This window comes from Ptychodera flava, chromosome 11, assembly GCF_041260155.1.
Source record: "Ptychodera flava strain L36383 chromosome 11, AS_Pfla_20210202, whole genome shotgun sequence".
NCBI lineage: Eukaryota > Metazoa > Hemichordata > Enteropneusta > Ptychoderidae > Ptychodera > Ptychodera flava.
The window spans coordinates 3603674-3630493 of record NC_091938.1 but is presented as its reverse complement, the minus strand read 5'-3'; the positions used below and the strand labels follow the sequence as shown (position 1 = coordinate 3630493).

Sequence of the window (26820 nt, the reverse complement as noted above, 5' to 3'; positions counted from 1 at the left end):
ATAGAGGGCTCCCTCCATATGCTTTAATATCACCTTTCTTCACAGTGAATCATTCAAGTTTTCAGAAACTATTTCCAGGAGTTTGATGGTAAGATCCACAAAGTCGAATTACTACAACCTGTTGGTCATTCACTTACATTTGCATGTGTACTGTCAACCTCAATTCATTATTTCCCAAACATGACAATAGAGCCTGACCTCTGGACCAATCAGATGACTTGGATTCAGTCTAACCTCGGACATGTTATGTAAATAACAATAAAACAAGCCAAAACAAACACAACGCAGGAAATCTAATTCACACACATTTTCCCTCGAAATCTACACACTATTTACAACAGTTAAATAACCTTGGCAGTGTATCAGCTCAGTTGAATACATTTGTAAGTTGTTTATCAGAATGGCGTGAGAGCAATACTACATTCCGCTATATATACCAGTAACAGTGTGTTTACTGTCTATTTCTGATGGGCTTATTCAAGGGCTAGGGGATGAAGTACCGATGTTACACAGAAAAATAGAATTTGAATCATTAATTTCTCCACATTGATATATTTATTCATTTACAGATTTCAAAGTTAAAATTTTGACTGCTTCCACATACATTTGTTGTCAGAGACATCTTACACCCTGCACTATTTGAAATATACTACAGCCTAACAGACTAACGATGCTGAACACAAGATCAAGGATTTGATGGAATGTAATATACACATATCACCATGTATTTATTTCAAGTAAGCAGCTTAACCCTCAACTTTTGTATAATTTATGAAAGCTATGTTTCTATTGACAACACTTTGGTATAGTACACTTAAGTTTCTAGAAGCTGCTGGCTGTATACACATGCTTAATCAGGATTTGTATTGGAACACAATGGTGCCCTACAGTGATGCTGCTCCAATACAAGTAAGATATTTATAAATATTATTGGTGCTACTATAATATAGAGGACACTGCATACCCTAGAAAGCCTATCTTCATCATTGTGACAAGTGATTGATAACAACAACACAGGGAAAATGAAACTGTACTGAGAGGGTACTCTAGAAGGGTATTAAAACATTTGTTTCAAGCCACATAAGACCCTGTTTGATACTTAATAAATGACGTGTTAATTCACTGGCAGTGATATCATCAGATTTGGGAATTCCATCATGACAGTTTGACACCTACATTCATTGGATAGGACCCACGTAACAATCATATATGATGAACTTGAACCACAAAATAAGGACAAATGGTTCGAGTACAATCCTTCTTCGATAGGACCAATGTAACAATCACATACAATGAAATAAAATCACAAAGTAAGGACAAATAGTTAGTGTACAATCTTTAGAATTCATTGGATAGGACCCACGGAACAATCATATACAATGAACTAAAATCACAAAATAAGGACAAATGGTTCGACTATAATCTTCAGACTTTCTTGTCAGAAGTCCTCACAAGTTACAATTCTATCAAAACTAAATCATCTACAAGTATTTATCACCTCACATTTGAGAAACATGGTGAACCAGTAACCTATGAAAGCTAGAGTTCTGCTTGATACTTTCTAGACATGATTCCCGATTGCACTGAGTGTTGCAGGTAGTGGGAAGGAACTCTTATTGATGTGAAGATTGATTTGTACCCTGCCATACATTGAAGTTCCAGCCATTCAGAAAGATACTTATATGCATGAATTTTCTATCAGGGCAAGCCAGAGTGAAACTTTCTGAGCATGTAATTACAAAGTTTGGCCAATTCACAGATATCAGCTGTTCTATTATCACATAATAATAAAATATGACTCCTTTATTTAATTTGCACTTTTAGATGAGGATAAGAAAACTGCGCATGGATGCAATTGTCGTATTTGACACATCGCATTCTGATACCTGACAAGTGGTAAAGTATGATATGACATATTCTTACTTCTGTAAATTCTAGTAAATTAACAAATAAGCAACATGGCACAACTATGACGTTGAACCGTTCAACCCGACAGCCTACATGATGGTCTGACTGTACTATATGGAAACAACTGGCACATACCAAAATTTTGAGGCGAATGGGTTAACCTTGGAATTCTGTCCATATGAGGAAGAACATTGCAATATTATGTATAATCAGAGGCATGCTGAAGCATGACATGCACAGTCAAGATGGTCAAAAATTTAAATATCTTAGGCCTGCAACTTTTCTGTAGAGTCACCTTCCTCTTGTCCGATTGCATCTGGATTAGCGAGTGGATCTAAGTCGGCAAATAAATTAAACCAGGCTGACATATCAGCTTTTTGTCCTTTCTTGGAGGGTACCTGCATAGCACCCTGCTTACCCCCTGCTGCGTTTGAACTCTGACCTTGCTGTTGCTGTAACAACTGCTGCTGCTGCTGTAACATGGCTGGATTGACAGGTCCCATAGGACCCATACCAGGTCCTATTCCACCCATTGGTTGGTGTAAGCCTGCTGAAATGTACACAGGGACATGGTTGATAGTTAGAGAAAAACTGCAGTTATTTCATGAGAATTTCAGAAGAAAACGGTTTTTCAAACTTGCTTATTTGGGCAGATGTGTAACAATTCACTGATTACTTTCACACACTTGATGGACAAAACAACAAACGGTTTTACCATCATGGAAATTCAACATCAATTTTTTTCAACAAACAATATGCTTTCTCTCACACTAATGAAAAGACATGATCTACTGATAATTATTTTTGTATGTTGGTAAGATTGTATGCATTTTGATTATGTTATTAGCTGGTACAACTTACATTGATTTTGTTGGTAATATGGTTGACACAGTGAATCAATATTACAACATTTTATCATGACATTACCTTGTGCCATGTTCATGGCCATCATTCTGCTGTTCAAATCCAACAAGTTCGATGGCATATACTCTGCAGCATTGTCACTCTCAACAGGGGTAAAGTTGGCTGATGGATTCAATGAACCACCACCAAAGACAGCCTGCCATTCCTTTGAGAAGTCATCCTCCCCTGTAGATGGTGCATTCAGTATTTCATTAAGTATAGTCATGTCGTCTTTGTTTTCATCTCCTGTCGATGGTTCTTCTGTCAGAAGATCAGTCTTTTCACCTGAAATCAAATAATGGCATATAGTTTGGGTTTTCTATTTTCACAATTTATATGACCTCGTTTATTGAAGTCAACAGCTTCAATCAAGAAGCACTATGAGTATGAGTAACTTTTTGTACAGTATTATTGCACAGGAAAGGATCATGGAAAGAATTTACTTTATATCTCGCTCAAACTGACTGACTTGACAAGTGTTTTCTTGATATTTCACAAAGCAAAGTGTACTGTGCATTGTCTTGATAGTTGTTCAGCTTTTAATATTTTTCAACACTTTCCATTTGAAACCTTGCAAATTTCTATGTCACTCAAAGAGTTTTGACAACAATCTCAGTCTTACTTATCAGAATGCATAGCATCACTGGACACTGTTAGAGAATATCGGTGCTTAAGAAATATTTCTCGATTGATTGATTGATTGATCAATAAGTTGATTTATTGATCGATTCGATATGAGTTGTGATTGCATTGATACAACATAAATGATTACAAAATATAAAGAAAGCTATCACACTCGAATGAATTTGCTACATCAATTATACAGAGAAAATTTGACTTGAAGAAATGTGCAATCCCCATTGATGAAGATCCTGCTGTATTGTCACATCTACCTGTCATTCCCAATATGCATCTATATATCGTGTTCTGTTTTAATGTGATAACTTGTTGCATTATGGATTCATATGCTGGCATGTTGAAATGATCTGTAAATCATTGAGCATCATGATCAACATACCGATGCAGATGCCAGATAAAGGTATTATATCATACCAGTATATTGATGGCGCAAATACAGCGATTTGATTGGTTGAGACGCGAAAAGTTGTATATTGGCAATATACCACGGCTGGCATGCGCGCGAGCTCTCAGCACGAGCAAAAATTTGTTTTTGTCGTTCCTCGCCAGAATTTTCAATAAACTGTTATGATATAATAGCAATAAATCACACCCAGCAATGGTATACCACTCGATTTTGACCAGTTCACTTCATATATGCACTCGCTATCGCTCGAGCATATATGTCGTGAACTGGTCAAAATCTCGTGGTATACCATCGCTGGGTGTGCTTTATTGCTTAAATATATTACAGCTTTGTCAATACTTTTGTAATGTCACACGACCAGATTATTACCGATAATGTATCTGATTATTTAGTATTATGGCACCAGAAATTTTCTACATCTACAAATTCTCTGGTATTGCCAAAACTGTAAAATAATAGCAATACTGAACCCATATTGGCCAATAGTGGACTCAAGCAAACTTTGCACGACATAATGTACTCGCCATTGCCTTGTACATTGTGTTGTGCAAATTTTCCTTTCATTCATTACAGGTCAAGAGGGGTATATTATTGCATAAGTTTTGAATTCTAAGTAAATATATGAATATTCCCTTGAAACTTGAACCACTGATGTTAAAGAATTGCAGAAAAACTGTCAAGGTAGTGGCAGCAAAAGCAAAGTAATGTCAGAAATTTATCTCTATGATGGCGGTGCACACATGTCATTATCACCAGTACATGTATCATATATCAACTATCCCACACCCCATAGGATTCATTGATAACTTGTTGATGACATAGCAAGCCACATAGTCATCATTTAGTTAAAGTGAAATGGATATCAATTTGACAATTTAATTAAAACATAGGGCCAAAGTCCCTGAAGCTACTATAGACATGGATACAAAATAAGTATTTCCTGACTGTATGAAATTATCTCACTTAGGTCATCCTAGGGACATGTAAACCAAATATTAAAGCTGTCTGACCAGCGGTTTTGAAAAAACAAGCGACTCAACAGTTGACAGAGCTCTGCTGTGTTATGTAGAGAATAACCTTTTGTGACACATGTATTGATGAAGAAGGTGGATATCTTTGATAGCTCATTTCAGGATGGCCTGACCAAAAATGGAAAAAATTCTGTAAAAATACAGATTTGCATATTTCATCAGAGCTATAACAGCAAATAAACGAGAGTTAATTACATTCTAATTAAGTAAACAAAGTAAAAAGACTTGCTTAATCAAGATTATACTCATAAAAAAACAGCATATCTGTCAGGTTATAAAGAATCTTGAGCTGGTTATCTTTTAATATCAGTATTTTCATCCTATTAACCAAGCACATTTTAACTTTCAAATTAACATTGTAAGTAAGTTCTGTTGAATAAGTTGAGACTGTACGTACTCAGAGAAAGCACACTGAAGAGACAAATGTTTGAAACTTAAGAAGTTCAGGTCATCAAAAGCATTATAAGGAATCATGTTACACTTTCATTGCACTGTTTACACAGATTGCATAATTGCTATAAATAGCACGAGGAATCTTACAGCCAAGCTTTACCATAAAAACCCTATCACTTTGACCACTCTTTTAATTGACCACTCTATTTTTTTCCTCAAAAAGTAATCTTATTTATCCTTACCAAGTCAACCATAAATGGAAATTAGAACTTTCTCTATCTCTATTTATTTGACCACCCTATCATGACAAACTATTATGAGCAATTTCTTTTAGATACATAAATGGTGGTTCAGAATATATCAAAGTTGGGATTCAGGAAAGTTGCCTTTACATGTTTTAATCCTCAATTCACTATGAACTGTCAAAAAAAGTTGAACTTTCTGATAATTCCACACTAAAATTATTTTGGCTTTGATGATTTCCTAATTAATTCAATTATTTAAAATTATATTAATTATTTTTTTCTGGGTGAATTGATAGGGTTTATACAGTACAAGAATTACATACAATGTAAGTCAAACTTTGACCAAAAATGACAAAAAAATTCCTTAAAAATACACATTTGCATATTTCATCACAATTTGAACAAATCTAAGTTGGGTTATCCCTAGGGACCTGTATACCAAATAACAAAGCTGTCTGACCAGCGGTTATGAAGAAGAAGATTTTTTACCAAAAACACTTTTTTGGCATTAATTTGCCTATTTTCAACAATATCAAAAAATTAAAAAAATAGTTTCTCAAAATCATATTTTTCATCTACACAACAAATATCAATCAGTAAGTACTGCGGTTCTAAAGATATTTGAGTGGACGGACGCCTCACAAACGGACATACATACATTACATACATATATACATACATACATACATACATACATACATACATACATACATACATACATACATACAGACTGACGACGGACGCCGGACGGATACCCATCCCAATAGCTTCTATAGACTATAGTCTATAGTAGCTAAAAAATGATCAAATTATGTGTTTTTTGTAGAAAACACTTTTTTACAAAATTTATGCACAAAAATTGATAAACCTCATAAAATTGATTTGAATATATCAATGCACCATTCAATCCTGAAAATTATTTGTTTATCTTCAAAGATTTTTGTCTAACATGGAAATAAAGCATTTGATTGTCAGTGAAAACTATGTACAACAGGCATGCAATAAATACAAATAAGGACTATGTACCCTCGAGGCAGGATACCATTTGCACTCCTGATATCAGGCACATGGTCACTATCCCTCAGGCACACAGTCCCTTGTTTGGGCTATCATATACTAGGTTAATCATTTTGCTCATTTGCATAACATTATCAAATTTGAATTCTGTTCCTCTGCAATTTCAACACGGTTGGGAATAATTTTGTCAGCAAAGCTACAATTTACCATTCTGTCAGCCCAAAACCAAGCATCCTAATCACCTGACTTTGTATATCAATTACACTCACAGCTACATCATGCCGTCTTTGACATGCTGATGAATTCACACTCACATTGCAAACCACACTCACAGTCAAAGAAGAACAAAATGACAGCATGCATGACTGTGGAGACCTTTTTCAAACAGGTATGAAGGCAATGGAATTCAAAATTCCACATCAAAAACAAAATGAAACTATGAAACAGACACCATGGCAAAAATACAAAGTCAGTCGGAGTCTCAAGCAACAAAATATGAAACGCATATCAACAAACAAGATACAATTTAAACGGAAGAGCAATACACTACAGTATGTGAAACAAAAGTAAAATTACTAGAAATTTTCTACAGACTGAGAGAAAATGAAATTGTCTGCAGGTACATTCAAGAAGCAAATATGGGAAGATAATAATAACATATGCATAAGATTAAATAAAATGACAGAATTATGTATTTATATGGAATAGTTCACATTAGTAGAAAATGAAAAGAAAGTATATCGATAAAAGTAGAAAAAAGAAACAAAAAACAAGTACCTGTATTCACACTGTCATCACAACTATTAGCTAGAAGATCTAGAAATGCATTACCATCATCAGGATTTACGTTACTGATAGCTCCAGTTTCTGCTTTCCGTCTGGCCTCTGCCTCTCCAAACAGTTTGTCAAACTCATCTTGTGTCCTGTCCCTGGTTTCCTCAAAGGAAATAAGTCTGGATGTAGAAATGGCAAACAATGATTCAGAAGTTCAAACCCAACAATTTTGTCGGGGCAACCTTGATATTTACCCTCTGGCATAAAGATGAAACCTGTTCAACAATGACAAGATCCAAATCAAGTATGTTTTTCAAGGCACCCTGGAGATTTAGGTAATATCATGGAGGATTAGGTTTTTCAGTCAATGAGATTCTGCACTATTACTGTGAAAACATATGTTCCATGTGCACACATGGTTGGCCTAGTTGTAAGGTGAGTTTCACAACCATGGTTAAGCCAAAACTCATTGTTATTAATGGTGGGTTTGGATCCATTGACAGGGAATGGAGTGAGCAGGTTTAAGACGTGTTGTGAGGTAAAAATGACAGACACATCCATCTTCTTCAGTGACTAACAGGTCAAATTTTGTCATCTTTCCCACTATCTGAGCTAATGTAATAAAGCAGCTGGGTGTTCAAGCACAAAAGTAAGCAGGAATACTGCATACAATCCTTCAATGAAGGAACACAGCAACATGTACTTAAAGTGCAGTGGTTGTCGCACTGGGCATGCGCAACTTTTTCGTTGATAAACATTATTATTATTATTATTATTATTATTATGGTTTATTTCATACTCAATTTGTGACCCAAGGTCAAATAGAATGAGTGTACAATATATAAAAAGCGTCAAAACGTACAAGACAGTTTTTTTTAATCTATATAAAATATAAGAAAAAACTTTAAATACTCCAGTTAAAAGATTGATATAAAACATTAAAAAGTCCACAGAGAGACAGACGGTAAAATAAACTGATAGACAATAACAATCACAATCACAGCTGACGTCGGAGAAGGAATTCATGAACTCTGGAGCAATCTCATGCTGTAAACCACTGGACAATTCTTTACGTCTGTCTTGTATAAATTTGTGTTAAACATAAGGTGGTTGGAAAGGTATTTTTGCACCAATTCTTTTCTAAGAGTTAATGTCAAGTTTTAAGTGTTAGAATCAAGATATTTAGTTCAAATTTTCAGGATAACTCCCTTAGTTAATATTTTCTCCAAAGAATATAAAAATTGTATATTTGCAGCCATAATTTGAAATATGACACCAGTAAATATTAAAATTTAATTTTTCATATTTTTTTTACATATTTGAATTTAATAATAATTGGATAGTATTAATATTACCAAATTAGTTATAAATATGTTGACACTATTTATTGTAAGATTTGTACGGCAGGATTTGTAAATAAAATTTGTTTTCATGATTTTACATGGGTTTATATATCAAAAAATTATTAAAAATTCTTTCAAATTTCAAAATGTGATTTTTCAAAAAGTACTTCAAATACAGGAAAATTGTGCCGTACAAATCTTATCTGTAACCTTGTTAATAGGCTGTAAAAATTCCATGTCCATATCTCATTTCAAAGTTGGATTAAATTGGTATACAATTATGTAGGAAAACTGTTATTCTGTCAAAAATGTTGAAAACAAGCCATATTTGCACCCCTCTTTGAAGTCATAGAGCAGTTTTTTTGTTAATCTCACTTTTGACACCTCTTTGACACTCAAAGAATCTAAAAATGCATTTACAATAGCAGTCACTCACTCTGAATGCCAGCACCACCTTGTCAAACTTTCCTGAAAAACAGCAAAAAATGACTTTCCCTTTTCAAACATTTTATTAACAGCTTAGGGGACCTCTACCATAGTTAATACACTAAGGACTCCCCAACTTCTTCTTATTAGGTCAGTTTTTCAGAAGTTTTAACAGGCTATAACTCTGCAATGCCTTTGTGCCCAAATGTCTAGTTTTTTTATTCCACAGAGAATGTTGACTACTTTTATATTTTAATAGTTTTGTTGAAATTTTATAACTGACGCTCTAGCCTTTCCAACCACCTTAAGTCTTCTCACTTCACTCTGAGTTAGATGGGAGCAGTCCCTCATTTTGTTTACCGCCTCTGTAAGACTCAACATCACGCAACAGTAGATTGACTTAGATTAATTGACCTTTTGTTGCATGTTACATTTGGTAAGTTGGTATCTTGTGACAGATCAGCCGCCACAAGCAGCAATATCCCAAACATTGTAATCAACCTGTAACTTAGTGCAGCGTTCTTGCATAAGTTTTCAACAGGGGGAACCCTTCAGGAGCATATGCAGTGCGACGACCACTGCACTTTAATATCCGTGTGAGTTACATCATGACTGTTTACCTGTCTTTTAGACTGCCTTCCTCTGCCTCTTCAGCAGTGTCAACATCTTTCTCTGCCTGGTCCTTTTCTTTTTCGGCTTCCGATTTACCTTTCTGGCTCAGCTTTTTGGACGACTCATTCAGATCCTGAAACACACAGCAACAGAGACAAAGTTACCTCACAAAGACTCCATCATGCAGATATGAGCAGTGTGATTGAAATAAATTACAAAGACAGCTCAGTTTCACATTGCTTAGCAACTGTAAGCCATCTGTACCAGCATTTTGTGTGCAATGCATAGAAAACATGGCACTGCTATGACCTTTGAACTTTGCATAGGTCACATGCTCACATCATGCTGGCAGCAGCACACATGATACAGCTGCGGAAAGTGTAAGTGTGTGTCTAATATGGCACTTGCATTTACATTCATAATTCCAGACTGTTCCTTTGGAACTGATGAAGTGCGAATAATATAGAATGCAACACATAAAACTTGGCTATGTTGAAAGAAAAGTACCACCTGCAATGATTGTGATATGGTCTTTAAATGACAGATACAAAATTTAGACAGAACAAAAACACAACACAGGAAGACAGAAAAGGAATAGAGCAGTTTGTTATTAACTTCTGAAAACCAAGATACATGTCTTTATAGTCTGTTTGATATTGCTTACAAAGTGCTGTTTATAGAAAAAAAATTAAATATTCAGATCCCAAATATTTCCGATTCTGATCTTTGTTTGGCAAGAAAATTGAGCATTGCCACATAAGCCCTGAAAAATGGTTCAATTATATGAAATCAAAGCTACATAAGAGGCAATATGTTATGGCTTAGTTTACTCAGTTTGAAAAACATTGTTGTGCCAGTTCTACATCATGAGAAAGATCAAAAAGTTGAAATATTGGGTCTTCAGTAGGAAACAGAGTAGGGCATTGCAAAAGCAGCTGAATAAGCCAAAAGAGATTGCACAGCTAGAAAGACAGACAAAGAAAAGTCCAATTGCCTAGAAAAAAAATATGTCCAGATCAATACAAATGGATGAGAAGAAAACTCCAGAAGTACACAAATTATACAAGAGTTAGTGGTGCATCTTTGCTGTGATTTGATACCATTATTCCAGGTGAGATGTGGTTAATTATGAACACAGAATCTGTATGGGTGTGCAGTTTTCATGCAATGCTCACACCATAGTCCCATTACCAAAACCGTACACAGCATATTGTGTATTGCAACCGATGGATGGTTAGTTTGTACCCATACGCTACTGTAGCGCTGACATACTCAAAATTAGAGGTTTGCATAGCACATGCTACTGTTGGTGCATGAGTCAATCAGTCAAGAGTCATACTGTAATTCAAGTGTTGGCTTGGTACTCGACAAAGTAACATTGGCCTTCATTAGCAGTACTTAACAATGTCGTTGCAATTGTATACACACATACATGTTGAATTAGTACGTGTGCATGCATTTTGAACGAGTGAATGTTACCTGAACCAATGAATACTCATCCCTAATACCTACACAGATGTCCAACAGTACAATAGAATAATAAAAACTTGATGAACATTTAATGTAGATTTTTATTTCTATGTAACAGTATTTCACACACTGACACAAAGGTATGATGTCATTGTACATGTACATCAGCATACAGCTGCAAATTTTGGTCACTCTTTCATCACTAGTTTGGTAAAACCTGCCATGTTTTCTATTGCACAGTTGGATTTCTATAAAGGGAAATGAGGATATGCTTGAGGATGTTGTCATAATGCTATCAAAGCAGACCTTTGCCATAGCAGTCCGTGCATGTTGTAGATTAGCAAGCAAGCTGTGTCAAATTTCAGACTTTTTTCTGGTTTTCATATAATATCAGAACAACAATTTGTATAAACATTATGGTTACTATGTTCACCAGCTGTTAACTACTGTGCTACAGACACCCATACTTGCATGCAATTACAACACAGTTAAACATCACACAGACATATAAATTAGCCTGTCCACACCCATATTTGCTGTGGTTTCATCTATGTCTATTTGAAGACTTGTCTATTTACACAACTATGGGTATGCACAGACTGGTGAGACACAACGACAAAAGGAGACATTACACTTTGACATAAATCGTCAATTCCTAGGATATCTTCAGTTTGGGTTTCTTTAATTCTACCAGAGTCGCCACTTGACGTCATTTCTGCTAATTTTTTACTGGGTTCTATAAGCTCCTACAGAAATGGAAAAAATACAGGAAAACAAGACACAGGACATTACAATAGTGGATAGGTTCACAGGATTGTAAAATAACATTATTGTTCTCTATCTATCTGCCTATCAGTCTAGATCAATACTACATATGGGAAGAGAATACATGTAGTGTTCACTGAGAACAACTGGAATATACTGTGCCCCAATAGCAGAGTTATGTCTTGATATTTTAAACCTAACGACTAATTGTGTACCATTAGATTACACAGCGATGTATAGGTTGAATAGTGTTTTTGTCATAAATACTCTGTTGTCAAATGCTTGTGAACAGTGATGGTTCACTGTGCACATAAAGCCTTTTGGAAAACAATGCTATAGAAAACACAATATGACCAGTGTGTGTGACCATGAATCACTGATAGAGTATCAAGTGTTTCAGACTTGTAGGAGATTAGTTCCCAATGTAAGACATGCAAAGAATATGGATCTTTATTGATGATTTCAGGAATACCAGTATGTTCCAACTTTGAGGTAAAAACAGCAGTTACTGGAAAGATCAGAGTGTAAATGGACGATGGAGATTGTTGAACAAAATTCAATCAATGAAACTGACAAAATGGTAAAGGTTGACAATAAAGCATTTCGATGGACAAAAACAGGCAGGTTCAGGCAGACAACATTATTGAGTACATTAACACAGATACACAACAGTTTCTGATTTCTCATTCCTGTATATGAGTATCTGTTTTGATACAATATGCATCTTTGACAGCAAGAATGTATGAGCCTCTAATTTGATAATTTTGGGGAAGTTTCTCACTTTACAATGCAGCTTATTCAATACACTCAAGAAAGTCATCTTGTTCCAAACTGTGGAACATAGATAACTTCATGCAACACTAACCCTTTGAGAGCAAAAGTCAATTTATGTCACCTTTACAAAATATACCCCAGTCAATTTTTTCAGATTTTTGCCAAAATTTTGATAAAAAACTGTAGCCAATGAATATCATGTCTATTTTGTTGAAAATTATCAAAAAATTACTGGAAAATTCATAAAAAATTGTAAAATGTTGCACTAAAATTTTGCTGGGAAAAATTACAGCTCTCAAAGGGTTAATATCTTAAGTCTTCAGAATAAGTACTGAGATAGATTTTGGGAACATGAGAGACAGCATGAAAAACGAGGTATCTGAAAAGGATGGACAAACATTACATGTTTAGATCTGAAAACCAAACATACATTTTTAGACTATTGTACACATGTAATAAATAAAAATGACACACAGATAACAAACAGCTAATTTTGGTGAATAGTGGTGTCTGCATCATGAGTATGTGTATGGTGTGTGATGTTCTTGTATGCATGGACAATTCAGATTGTAAACTGTACGTGTATGTCCATTGTGATAGGCTTGCACAAAACCATTTGACATGTGACATGAACATATATAATTGCAGTAACTACAGCACATGGCACATGAAAAGTGGATAAATGATCAACAGAAAAGATACGTATGTATGAGTTGAAGTGAGTGAAGTGTTTGATTAAATTTCCTTTGGAAATAAACCACCGGAGTGGAAAGGAGAACAGAAGAAAACTGATTGCCCAAGACACCCTGTGATTCAGAGGAGTCTGTGATTGCAAAACACACACTGATGAACAAGTCTGGAAGTAAGTGATAAGTACAAGTGTCTGGCTGAAATCTACTGATGTATATAAGGATTATGCCATCAGCAATATGACATTCAACAGATTCAATTTGTATCACTATGATGTATAAATAACTGATAAATAAATTGAACATAAATTCATCTGTATAGAAGAGACAAAATGTCTGAAACAAGCAAATAAGAAGAGAGGGAAATGCTACAACTATATTGCAATACTATAATAAAGAGTGGCATGCAATGTATAACTGTAAGGTACTATCATCTATGTAACGGATTATCAAAAACAGAAAGAGAGTGTGACAATAAAGCATGCAGGAAAATAACCCAGCCTGTAAAGCACAATGTATGCCCTATTTCTTTCCAGAACTACTGGACTTGTAAGAAGCTTGCTGGCATTTACAAATTCCAAATTTTTGATGACATTTTCAAAACTGACTTTCTATTTTTGTGTGTCTTACACATACACATATGGGGGCATGTCAACATACCAACTAACAAAATTCAGTATAAAGTTACCATGTCTTCAGAAATTTTACTCTTTCTGTGTGGTGTTAAAATGTGCTCAACAAAATATTGAAATAAGTATTGTCTATTCTGCTCAGCAAGTCTCCTGCTTTGACTAAACCGTTTTCTTTACTGCAAGCCATGAGCTATCAATGACAGATTGGGATAACCAACACATGCATCATATTATCATAACTAACCCATATTTTGTCATTTTGTTATATCATTTCAGTCATTTTTGTGAGCCTTTTTTCATCAAAACAGAGTTTAAACCATACCGAGATTTTTGGTGATTTTCTGGTGGATTCGTAAACATGTAACATTTGTCATCAATAAAAGTAAAAGTTGGTGCAGAAAGACAAATAATGGTATACTGGTGGAACTTTAGTACAAAAATTAAAAGTAAAATATCTGAAACAGGGTTAATTAAATAAATCATGCTATCATACAGAATAAAGAGGTTTGTTATGAATCCATCACCAAAGCACCATCCTAAAAGAAAACCCGAGAAAAGTTAAATTCTTCTAATGAATTAATTACTTGTCTTTCTTGACTGAAATCATTTCTCCTCACTTCCTGTTCGTCGGTAAAATCAAGTAAATCAATAAGTCTTTCCGGCTCCTCCTGATCTTCATACAAATCATCAAAATTTTCGCTATCATCATCATCTTTGTCTTTCCTATAGTTGTCATAGCCATCCTTGGTCAGTTCAGCAAGTTGTTTGCTTGTCTCGCCTAGTTCCTGTTCAATCACAGTGGAGGAAAGGTTCACCACAAACACAAATGACTAAACATGAAGCATCAATGAATACTAATGCAAATGTGTAAAACTTTACAATGGTATTCACTGGTGGTTGATCTTATAGAATGCCACTGTCTTTACAAAACATTTAGCCTTCCATGACCTCAGACCAATGGATTTGCTAATACACGGACTGAAAGTGATACTTTGTTGTCCTGGACCCCAGACCACTAATAGGGTATGACACTGTAGCTATGGTTACCTTTCAGACCGACCATGCTATCAAGCAATCTAAGTGTTCTCATTCCACATCATGGTCCAAAGAAAATTCTTTTTTATAGAATACACCTTTGTTCCAGTGTTAAACAATACCATGGTAACAGCTAAACCATAAATTCATATGCACAAAAGGTAGGTGATAATTTCTAATTTAACAATCTTCTGTTTTGCATGATTTCATACAATTATATTAACTATTATTAATCACATGATCTTGTTGGCCAAATATGCAAGTTTTCTTATTACAGAAAGAAACCCTAACTCCGTGCGTGACCTTGTGAAATGACATCTATAACTGTATATCATTTATTGACTGTACTGTACACTAAAATCAACTCTGATACAGATTAGAATGTTTAAAATACCTACCCAAAATTCACTGCCACCATTCTCATTCTTAGCAGCCTCATTACTTTTTAAATAAATACTTGCTCTGTATTTAGGGTTTTACTACAAAATTCATAAATAAACATTTAGCCTACAGTATGTGGTACCTGTCAAACAATTCTCTGAATCAACTTTCAATTCAGCACTACCGGTAAACCCAAACCTTTTCAATCTATTATCTTCATACCCTTTCCTTTTTCTCTGAAGGCAGTTCTTTTCATCAATTGTAGTGTTTTGTTTTTATGATAGGTTAACATTCAGCTAACATTATTCCACCATTCTACATCTTCAGTTGCTAATTTGCTCCTTCTTCTTAAATGCATACATTTATGTACATGTAAACTTACCAATACTTCTCAATGCACAATCATGATAAGTGTGGTAATTTACATCATTAGCACAATAACCAGTTTAGTTCAGTTCAGAATGCATAAAATCTAACATCTTGTACATGACATTTAAGAGACATTGTAATCTTAACTTACCTTTAACATATTAAACTCATAATACTGATATCCCTTAAAGCTCTCTGACACGGCACTCATTGTCCGAGACGTTTTCTCCCAGAAATGAAGCAAGGTATTCTGATAGGTGGCTAGTGTGTGGGAAAATAAATTACAACGGCTGGCTCCTAGTAGATCAATCTTCTGACATACATCATTCTTAAGACGGTCAAACTTCTGTTTTGTTGTCCTTACTTGGGTTTGTACCTGTGTTGAGGAAACATTTGGATGTTTGAGAATTGCACCAAAATAATGATTTGGAGATTGTTACTGGAAGATTTACACATGACATTGTACATGTACAAAATTTACCAGGCTTGAAGAAAAAATGGCTTTCTATGCTATGCTGGGCCATTCACTCAGACAATGTTCTCTTATTGGTTTATGAAGAATATTTCAAGTGTTTTGTCAAAGATGGTAAAATAGATTTCTGATTTTAAACTGAATTACTCGCCAGAGCAAAACATGTTTTCACGGAGAACCTCCATGAGAGGTTACAAAGTGGGAAATCATTCGACATGAACAGTAATTTTTCCTATGGTTGACTACACACTGGTACTAGCAAAACATTTGTCATCTATGATTTAATCTATTGTTTTTGTTTTATAAGATGAACATTTCCATGAAAATGGGCTGATTCCGCACAGGGAGCATTGGAATATTTATACCATGTAATAAATAAAATGAACAATTCACTCTCATTAATTTCTCACCCTCCTAAATTTTTCTAACTGTTTGTAGGTATCAGGATCTAGTTCCTGTGATACATCTTTCATCCAGAGCAAAGCGCCACGATATTCTGTCCTGGTCCCTTCCATTCTGTTGATTGTCATCAAGCTGTCTGATATGGCACGGTAACGAAATGTCTCAACTTCCTGGTAAAGTCGAACTAAAGGTGCTCGTAATGCCAATCTGAAGAACAAAAATAACACAGGATAAATACCACTGATAGGAGTTCAATTTCCGTAAGGGAAGCAATCACCATGTCTTGCTTTGTTGAACAAAAGCTTACAAGTATTTGCACTTACTTGGTATACCCACATAGAGGTTCAGTCAGTAAAATTAATATTTACAGTATCTCTGTCTTCAATGGCTTGAAAATGTTCAAGTTCTTGTTAAAATGCGACATATTGGAGATGTTGTGCCTCAATTGGTGTTATTCAATGGTGGCATGAAATTGGAAGGATACAGGTCAAAGGAACTGGATTCTTTGAATCTATTACTTTTCAAGCAATGTGAAGGGATTTTTCTTGAAGGAGCTGTATAGGTATAAACAGACAGTCATGATGCCAGTACTTTGTTTTATTTCATGTTATCATTAGACTGAAAGATCCGGCATGCGAGGGCGCTCCTCACCTCCTCAAAATAGAAGGGATGGCCTTGAGTGATAGATGTTCCAATCAAGATCATCTGCCATGCCAATCTCTGTTTATGTTTCGGATTGTCTCAAAAACCTGCATGGAGACACTTCTCTATTGCAGCTAGAAACTAGTTGACACATGGACAATCTACCATAGTAAGATTGCTCTGTTTTTATGTGATAAAATGTGAGGCAAGGAACTGATAAGTTGTTCTGTATCTTTACCTTTGTTGTGATGTGAAACTAAGTGATTTGCCAACTGCAGCCATCATTTTGCCGGCTCTTGTCTTGTCTTGTGAACTATGCTGCTTTAGAAATCTACCCATTGCATTCTCCTCTTGAGACAAAGCTGTTGAAAAAAAATGGACACGAATAACAACATTATTAATCATCATTCACCAATCAACTTCATCAATTGACAGAAGTTAGTAAATTCTCTGCTGTAATTTGATTGCCCGTTTATCAGTAACTGTTCTAACTAACTTGTCATTTGCATCAGCAAATGAGATTTTCATCAACAATAAGCTAATGCTAATAAGTAATTAGAAGGAAATTGTTTATTTGGGCATTTTATCCAATTTCCTAAGTACACTGCATACTTGTGTAGTGTTTGTTCTTCAGTTGAAGTAAAGATAAACTTATAAACAATAGTATTAACATCATCTAGCTATAATATCTATAATATGTTTACACATACAGCATCAGGAACTGCGTTTCTTTGCCAACAATGTTTATGATATGATTTGTCCGTAATATCTATTTTTTTCTCCAATAAGATACATCTACGCTGTGAAGGTAATGGGATTGGACAGAGCTTTGATAACAACTGGTTCACCAGTGATTTAACAAGACACTGGCTAGCAGGTGTTAAAATGCAATGAACAGATTACATGAAAATTACTGAGGTACTTTATATGGGAAACCATGTAACGGTATTTCATTGCACACAGCAAAATTATAGATACTGCACACTTACCGCATATGTTATCTTGATATTTCTCTATCACACGTAGCAAATCCATACAGGATTTCTGGATTGCATGAAAAACCTAATGCGATAAACAAAGTAAACGTGGAATTAAGTACATCAATCCTCTTTCTCCCTAAGGATTGCAATTCACGTATGACTATTGTTAGTTGTCTTTACTCCGATTTCTCAAGTGTTTACAGATATCATTAGCACAAAAAAGAGGTGTTCAACAAAAGTCAACACAGTCCAAAAGTATTTTCACTAAAGTGAGATCTTGTAGTTTGAGAAATGGATCCCTACAACAGACTATAAAGAAGGATGAATCATTGAAATGATGAACGTCACTATAACTTAAGAATTCATCACTTTGATATTATACTGATACCTGTGTCATGGTAAAAAGGAAAGGGCTACATACATATATAATTCCTAGACTGAACTCCAAGTATTGAAAGCACACTGTACCTCTAATTTAGCATCAAGTTCAGCATCTCCGGCTACAACAAATTCATCTTCTTTCTTTCCAAATTTCTTGATGACAGCCTGTTTGGTCACCCAGTACTGTCTCTGTACTTTACTGGCTACAGACTTTGGCTGGTTGCCATAATTCTGTACATGCCTGTCATAAGACTCTCGAGAATATCCTCGGCTGTAATGGAGACAAAACGTGTATATATTAATTTTCACACTCTTATATTTCACAGTGACAATGGAGGAGAAGGGTGAAAGGGGAGTTTGTGACAAAAGAGCACACATGAATGTGTAACAAATATCAGGACATGTGTGATGTGTATCTGAATTCACTTGTCAAAAGGTACATGTACTGGTATACATGTACATGTACTCTACTGTGATTATGCTATTGGAAATAACAGTGTTGGTGAAAGAGTTTAATATTGTTCTAGAGTGTGCAACTCTGCAATATGTGAACCATTTCATACTTGTGGCTGTAAAATTTAAATGTTTTGTATGTTTTTTGTTGAAAGGTATGCAAAAGGAATATTTGTTTGATAACATAATGGAGAGCGACTTTCTTGTAAATACAAATTTACATATATGTACCACAGCAACCACAACTTTCACATATTGTATTTATTAATATATGTGTACTACAAATTGTACATGTATGTTAAAAAAAGCTAATATTCCATGACACGATGTGTGGAGGGACTGTGATAATATACATGGAAACACAGGTGAACTCTGCGCAACTGCTTGATTGCATTCAGGCATATCTCTGACACTAAAACCATAGACCCTTCAAAAAACAATGGAGGGTCTATGACTAAACAGAGCCATTTAAACACACAAATGCTGTACCAACTAATATTAAGATGTGATATACCGGTATATGCTGATGTTTGTAAATCAATTCAGGGGGCACATGCCTGTTACAGACATGTATGTTACAGAATGTTATTTGTTGTAACCAAATACACTATGTGTGCAAGAATGTGTTTCTCTCATGAATGTTAAACAAGACCATTGTAGGAGGTAAAACAAGGATTTGTTAGGAGAAGTGTTGTTTATTAAAAGTAAACATAACCGTTCCAGAAAAGGAGGAATTCCATAACACCTAAGTTTAACATATGACCTCATGATACAAGTACCTTGTATTCATATGCTTTAATTGTACAATGTTTGTCTTTTCTTCCTCAGAGTAAAATTTTATGTAGTTCTCACATCTCCAAGCACTTTTTGTTGCTTTCCACATACATGTAATTTGCTCTCCTAACAGAAGAATATTTTATGGTTCTCACAAACTTTCAGAGCTTTCACTGCTTTCCACATAGCTTTGTTTGTCGTATTGACCTGGTAAATGTCTGAGCTGGTAGACATAATCTCAGTAGAATGTTTGATCTTTTCATAATCGTCTAATATTTTTGAACACTAGAGAATACAACTGTCAAGACATCAGTAAATGTTCCTTGATGACAAATAATTGCTTTTGTAGTTTTTCAATTTATTTGTTAAGTCTCCTTCCTTTTTATCTGTAGTGTATGCTAAAACTACCAGTACAGCTGTCATGAAAAAGCTGTGATTAGGAATTCTCTGGAAATTGTGCAAGTTAGTATAATGAATTCACAAACACATGTACATCAGTATATCTTGTAATTTTTGGGGCAAGTCAGAAATTTCTTGAAATTTCCTTGAGTCAATACTATATCACAACACATACATTAAAAGTTGCATTGGCGAAAAAATAATGTGAGTCATCGGTGTATCAAACTGGCTTAGAAGACACACTGATGTACATGTATTGTATGATGAGAGCACAGCACAACATCACATCAAAAGTCTACACTAACTAGCAAAGAATAAAGTGACAAGAATTCACTGCACTGAAACCACACAACTAACATGTGACAAGTGAGCGTTTCTCTAGCTGACATTATCTCACCTCTCCTGATCCTCATGATCAGAACTGTTACTGTTGAAAGTTGAGGAAAGAATGGATGAGACAGAGAATTGTTAAAATTTACTCAGTCATAAGACACCTTTATGAAAGACTATGATCATTATCATGGTCAATTACATTTACATAAATATCATGGTATACAATAATCAGAACCAGTCTTCATCACCATTTCCATCATCATCATCATTAATGATAGTATACCAGGATTATGATTATCATCATAATCATCATTATAATTTTTCAGAAATCTTTTTATAATGGGCCATGTAGGGGATAGGGTAGAAGATAAATGGACGATTGTAGCTGGCACATGAATATTAACCATTCTTTGAGGGTGTTTGAAAATAGCTTTATGTCAGTGCGTGTTGCCTTTCACATTATTTTCCTTCCTGCCTGTGTTGATGAACATGTTTACTAAAGTGTTATTCTCCATTTTTCTGTCTTCCATATCAACGTCATATTTCTTATCAAGTTTCTATGGAAACAACCTTCAATGACTTCCTGGACTATCAGAGTTTAGATTAAGTATTGACAAAGTCAATCATTAAGTATAAAGTTTTTAGAATATTCTGCTTACAAGGTACTTACAAAAAGTATAATTAACAGTTATATATTAACATTTCTAATATATGGTTGCATTTGCCATTATTGCATCACAAATCAATATCAAACACACTGTGATTGGAAATCTATTGTGTCAGATTATTTATCAATATATTGAAGAAAATAAAACTGACAGATTATAAATGAGGACAGGACACTCACTGTCCAGTTTAAATTTCTATTTGATGTGGGTACACATTTATCTTTCCAAAAATTATGATTATGGTTTGTTTTTTTTCTATTGCCACACCTGTGCACAGCTTCCTTCCTAATTATATTAGCACTGAGTCTTATCTACAATATAATAGAAGTTAGAACTCTTGCTTCTACCGCCCATGTCGTCATGTACATTTCTATCGTGTGGAATGTACATTGTATATTATGTGGAAGGCTGAGACAGGAAGGAAACATCATTGTATGTCAACCATAGATGGGTTGTGAATGACTTCTGAATATGTGTACTCGAACTTGATAACCGTTTTTGTTTTGTTGAATCAAATGGACAAACTGCAGTACATATAGAGACCCTGGCAGACATTTTCTTGGATAAATAATGAACCCTGAAGTGAAATGGCTGGTAAGGCAATAAATTTACAAGAATTTATTGAAAGAAATGAAGGCCTTGAAATGTAATATACATGTAAGCCTAGTTGTTCAGGAGCTTCATGCATTTTATGTTGTACCATTGTACACACATCATTGCAATTGCCCTTGGCTTCAGGTTTATTTCACTTATATAATAAATTTGTCGATTGATTCATTAAATTATTGTAATGCATTGTACATTTTATACAAGATGCACATCATGAAAGCAGTCACTGTGGAAATCATTTACAATATGCAAATTTGTTATTTATGAACATTTCATGCGAGAACTGATCCTCAATGCAAGAGTTCATCAGGTCAATCAGTAATACTTTCTTGCAATAAATTACCTGTCTATGTGATGTAAGCAGAGTTTAATCTGTGTAACTGCCAGCTACATCTTTCTCCATAGGTCACACATACAAACTTAATTTCTGAAGGATTAACCTTGAAGCAAAACTCAATCGCAGAGTTTCCAACAGCAATGATTAAAAGTGTCCTCTAACAAGATACTATCAATCCAAGATTCAGACAAGGAATTGTAAATCAGCCCTGGTGTCGAGACTAACCATAAAATGTTCAAGGAAGAAAATGTCAATACTGGTTCATATGTTTATAACAACAACACTACATCATGATCAGAGACAGAAAATAAATTTTGGACATCAAGACTTTTGCTGTCCAATTTTGAGGTGCAGTATTATCGTAGTTTATGAGGTCCATCACTGATTGTTTATTTAAATCTTGCAGCATTATCACAGATATATATATACATTTAATGATCAAGACCAAGCCATTTACAGCCAGAGTTTGATAGGCAGTTACTGTTAAGAAGCATGATCTAAAATGTATCAAATTATGTACAATACATGTATATACATAGATTACAAGTACAGTAAAGTGAACTGATTCCAAGTGCTCAATCAATATGTTTATACATGAGAAAGTAACATTTTTTTTCTTCATGGAAAATTCACAGAGGAATGATAATAAATGACTTCCAAGTTTCAGAATATCCGTAATTACAATTAAAAACAATAACCTTCAATTTAGTATGCAAGTTTATTACACATTTTGCCTGCTTAACACCATGGGCACTTGGTACGTGTATATAGAGATAAGTATATAGAGATACATGGAAAGCTTGTAAAACCTATACGTATGCCAAAACGCACAAGTATGCTACAGCTGGTGTATTTACCTGTTTATGAGAAAGTATGCAGCCGTATTAATGTACAAAAAAAAAAGATTTATGATCCAGAAAACAGTACATGTATGTGACCTGTGTGAATTACTGAAAATGAACATTAGAGTGCACTTACCCAGAGTCCATATTTCCTCAGCCCTACGGGATATTATACTGAAATGATCTTCACCACTCAGAGAATTTACCACACTAAGGTACAGATGCCTTGACAGGCCTAGCAGCTGCTGATGAAAGCTATGGATTAATCACTTCTTCTATGGCTGCTAGAGATACAGAAAATCCTGATAAAATAAAAAATTTCACCACTGTAAATTTTATTGAATGCAATTTAAAAAGGAACAGTAGTTTTCACGAGGAACATGTGTGCATCAACTTCTAATTCACTCTTTTTTGAGGCATTTGTTTTCTGGCCAACTTTTGATCCCTTGAACTTGAATTTTTTTTTATTCTCATGAAACATGAATAGTAAATACATGTATGTATTCTAACAATATTTGTATATAATACTGCAACATCATCAAGGTACATGTACTTGCACAGGTAAAAAATGGTTTTCCATATGATACTAGACTACAACCAAATTTTTTGAAAACTAGTAAATCTACAGAAATTAGAGATTTATAACTAAGATATTGATGAACCGTGAAGAATAGTAAAGGTCTGACATCAACAGTCACACTCCTTCTACATGTAAACCACATGTGTCGCTGATTTTAGCACCATGGACATAATTAACATCCATGATTGCACTCAGCTGTAGGCCATAGGGGTTCATACAAGAGGTGATCCCCTCGTTTGTTGATTAATTATATTCATAGGCAGATAAGCAAACAGGAGTACATTTCTAAACAAACAGATAGTACATACAATGTAACATGTAAATGATTGATGGATAATGTTGAGAAGATTTCTGCCATTGTTTAAAATGTATTTAGTTGTGTATTACAAATGTTTTGCCCCTAAATAGTTGTATTTACATGTATCTGAAGAGATTATAATGCTATAAATATTGGTAAATTATTGCTGATGCCATAACACACCAGATGCTGCCTATGTACATGTACAATGTATATGTACTGGCATGGACATACTTGGGACCGTTGCAGATTGATCACTTTCAACATGTGTTACACATGGCTGTATTCAAATACACAGATGTTTCACAGGTGACAGCAACTACTTCAATAAATGCCTAATCTTTCTGACATATGTCTTCAAATCATCAAATGCTGAGATGGGCGTTCAGTACAATTCCTAATGAAGAATCATAATGGAAGGAATATCATTCACACTGGTGTAAACTGTGACGAATTGGTTTTTTCTCTGTCACCATTTCAGAACCATGCACATGTTTATGCCAGTGAACATGCATGTATGCACCACACGTAAGAGTGTACGCCTCTGTTCAACAATATGTTTTCCCATGTGTCAAAATAGTTATAAATTTATTCAACTTTTAAAATTTAACATGTTTCATCAGGGGCTATCCAATTCAGTGCCCTTAAAAAAATCATGATGTATCATTATTCACTACTAATGAAGGTGAAAGCCATGCATTAGATCAAATATAAAATTAAACTGTTCTCTGCTAAAATGAAATGGTGAAACGCAGAACTTATCACACACATCATAGAATGACCTCATCTTGACAGAGCCAAAAGAGCACTTTAAAATCGTCATAGACAGCTGTTCAATGTTGGTTTTGATGACCTCGACCCTATGAAGTTTGTTCACATCAAAACAGGGCCTTCCCTATCAAATGACAGTCTGATTCTTTTCCTACTTAAATTGCAACATATACATATGTACTCCTTCATTTATAATGTATAATTCCACAAATGGGTTCATTTGTCATCATATGACTTTAGCAAAGAACCACCTTTCCTAAATGGAAAGCTTCATAAGCACATAGAGGCAGGCTTACTGCCCCCCACTATAAATACAGTGTACATGCTGGCACCAGCAGGCAAGTATGACTCACAGAGGATTTACAGTAAACCACTGATACATTTGGTATGTTTATACAAAACAACAGGAGATAAAAAAAGACATAGGACAATATCAATAATGACACAAAATGAAGAATTATGAATACCATGTTGTATCTTGACGGGGGTGGGGGGGGGGGGGGGGGGGTTGGTCAACTAAATACTTGGTCAATTTCTTTGGTCAGCAGTTACAGCATCTCTTTCAGTTTGGACACACTTGCATATATTTATGTGATTTTTGCGGGGCAAAATTAAAAGAAAGAATATAGTATGATAGTAACAAGAATGCACAGCAGAAAGCAAATTTCCCTAATCCTTGGTTATCCTGTTCATTCTTTTTGGTTTTGACTTTTTATACGATAACACTGCATTAGTCCTGTTTCTTCCTTGGATACTAAAAGTCCTGAACAACCTGAGCTTTTAACCAACGTTGACGTATTTCCATTGCAATTATCATGCAGTTTTTGTTGAGTCTGTTAAATTGCTAAGACTTTCAGCGAGCATCAATATTTGAAGATTCAAAATGTGATATGATGGCAGTAGCAAAAAACTGTGTGTACAAACTAATATAGACAATACAAATTAGCATACAGGAAGTACACACAATGCAATTATAACACATGAAAGGCTTGATTCTCTCAGCAAATACATGTACATGTAATTGTTTACATGTATAGCCTTCCAATAATTTCTATCGAAATTTGCTATCTTACCAGGACGGAGTTTCCAAAGTACTTGTATTTTACTGAACATATAGCGATTTTTACGCTACAATCTTGAAAAGCACTCACCAGCAAGATAAGAGACGGATACATTTGATAATGCAAAGAGAAAGGGACACCTGTTGTGTTAACAAATAATATTGTAATATTGGTTACAGTCATGGAGGTAAGCATATGTTAAAACCACGTAACCGGGCGTTCGTCTTCGAAATTTATGACATTATAGAAACCTTGTTCCAGCGGATTGGAGAAAGAAAAGTATATGGCTATAGGCCCCTCGTATAAAAGGAGACAAAATCTTGTTACGTCCCCGACCGAGGTGTGAGCTGAGACGATCGTGAATGGCGGCGATTTATACTCTGTTGAGGGACCGTGACCGTAATTCACCGAGACCTAGCGTCTTGTTATTTTTGTGATGTCCTCGTACTCCAATTTCACTATGACAACGCTCAACTAGTATCTCCGTCTTTCCCAGTAAAAATGCGATTATCTGGAACATTTTTTTTGCAAATTTCAGCCAATCTACATCGAGTGGAGCCGCCAGCCGAGCATTGCAAAGGTTTCGCCGTTGTCGGGTTTGTTATCCTTGTATATACAAGTATTTCGAAACCAGAGTCGAAATTTCTAAAAAATCGTTTGTGTTCAGAGAGAGTAATATACAAGGTAAAAGGGTCATGCACCGTCACTGCCTTTAAAGGTATTTTACGGCATGAATCTGTCTAAATTATTGTCAATTAAAATATAAATTTTAAAACATTGCTCACCTTACAATATCGACACGTCCGCCATTTTGATGATGCGTCGGATAGGACTGCACCACTTCTCCTTCAGGACTCGATTCAAACGACTCGAGAGGTAGGGTGAAATTGAAATGTGATCAAATTTAAAACGTTAGGTACCTAAAACTTCGCAGTTTGCATAACTGCAACGATATAAAATCCGTTTTTATCGATTAGTCGTTCTGATATCTCTTTGTATGGTAAAC

At 34.9% G+C, this 26820-nt stretch overlaps 1 protein-coding gene across 28 annotated transcripts; it reads right to left on the bottom strand.

Annotated features, from left to right (window-relative positions):
- Window positions 1–532: 532 nt before the first annotated feature.
- Window positions 533–26720, bottom strand: LOC139143288 (islet cell autoantigen 1-like). 28 transcript variants are annotated; one of them, XM_070713486.1, is made up of 14 exons: window positions 26600–26720; window positions 23241–23406; window positions 20713–20742; window positions 18777–18960; window positions 18318–18390; window positions 17567–17690; window positions 16695–16893; window positions 15964–16188; window positions 14612–14812; window positions 11800–11913; window positions 9706–9830; window positions 7320–7495; window positions 2836–3096; window positions 533–2458 (listed from the first exon to the last, which is right to left on the bottom strand). In XM_070713486.1, exons 2-14 carry the CDS (start codon window positions 23249–23251, stop codon window positions 2175–2177), a joined length of 2007 nt encoding a protein of 668 aa, XP_070569587.1. In that variant the 5' UTR covers window positions 23252–23406; window positions 26600–26720; the 3' UTR covers window positions 533–2174. The 28 variants fall into 28 exon arrangements, with proteins under 28 accessions (XP_070569587.1, XP_070569589.1, XP_070569593.1 ...); XM_070713488.1 differs by having other exon boundaries at window positions 533–2455; XM_070713492.1 differs by having other exon boundaries at window positions 7374–7495.
- Between the last annotated feature and the right edge of the window lie 100 nt (window positions 26721–26820).

Bases quoted from the DNA above. Each gene is read 5' to 3' on its own strand.
- LOC139143288 (XM_070713486.1), bottom strand. The intron at 16,894-17,566 runs GTAAAGATACAG...TTTGTTCTTCAG, and splicing joins AGTTTCACATCACAACAAAG to ATTGGCATTACGAGCACCTT. The intron at 11,914-14,611 runs GTAATTAATTCA...CCATTTCTGTAG, and splicing joins ATTTCAGTCAAGAAAGACAA to GAGCTTATAGAACCCAGTAA.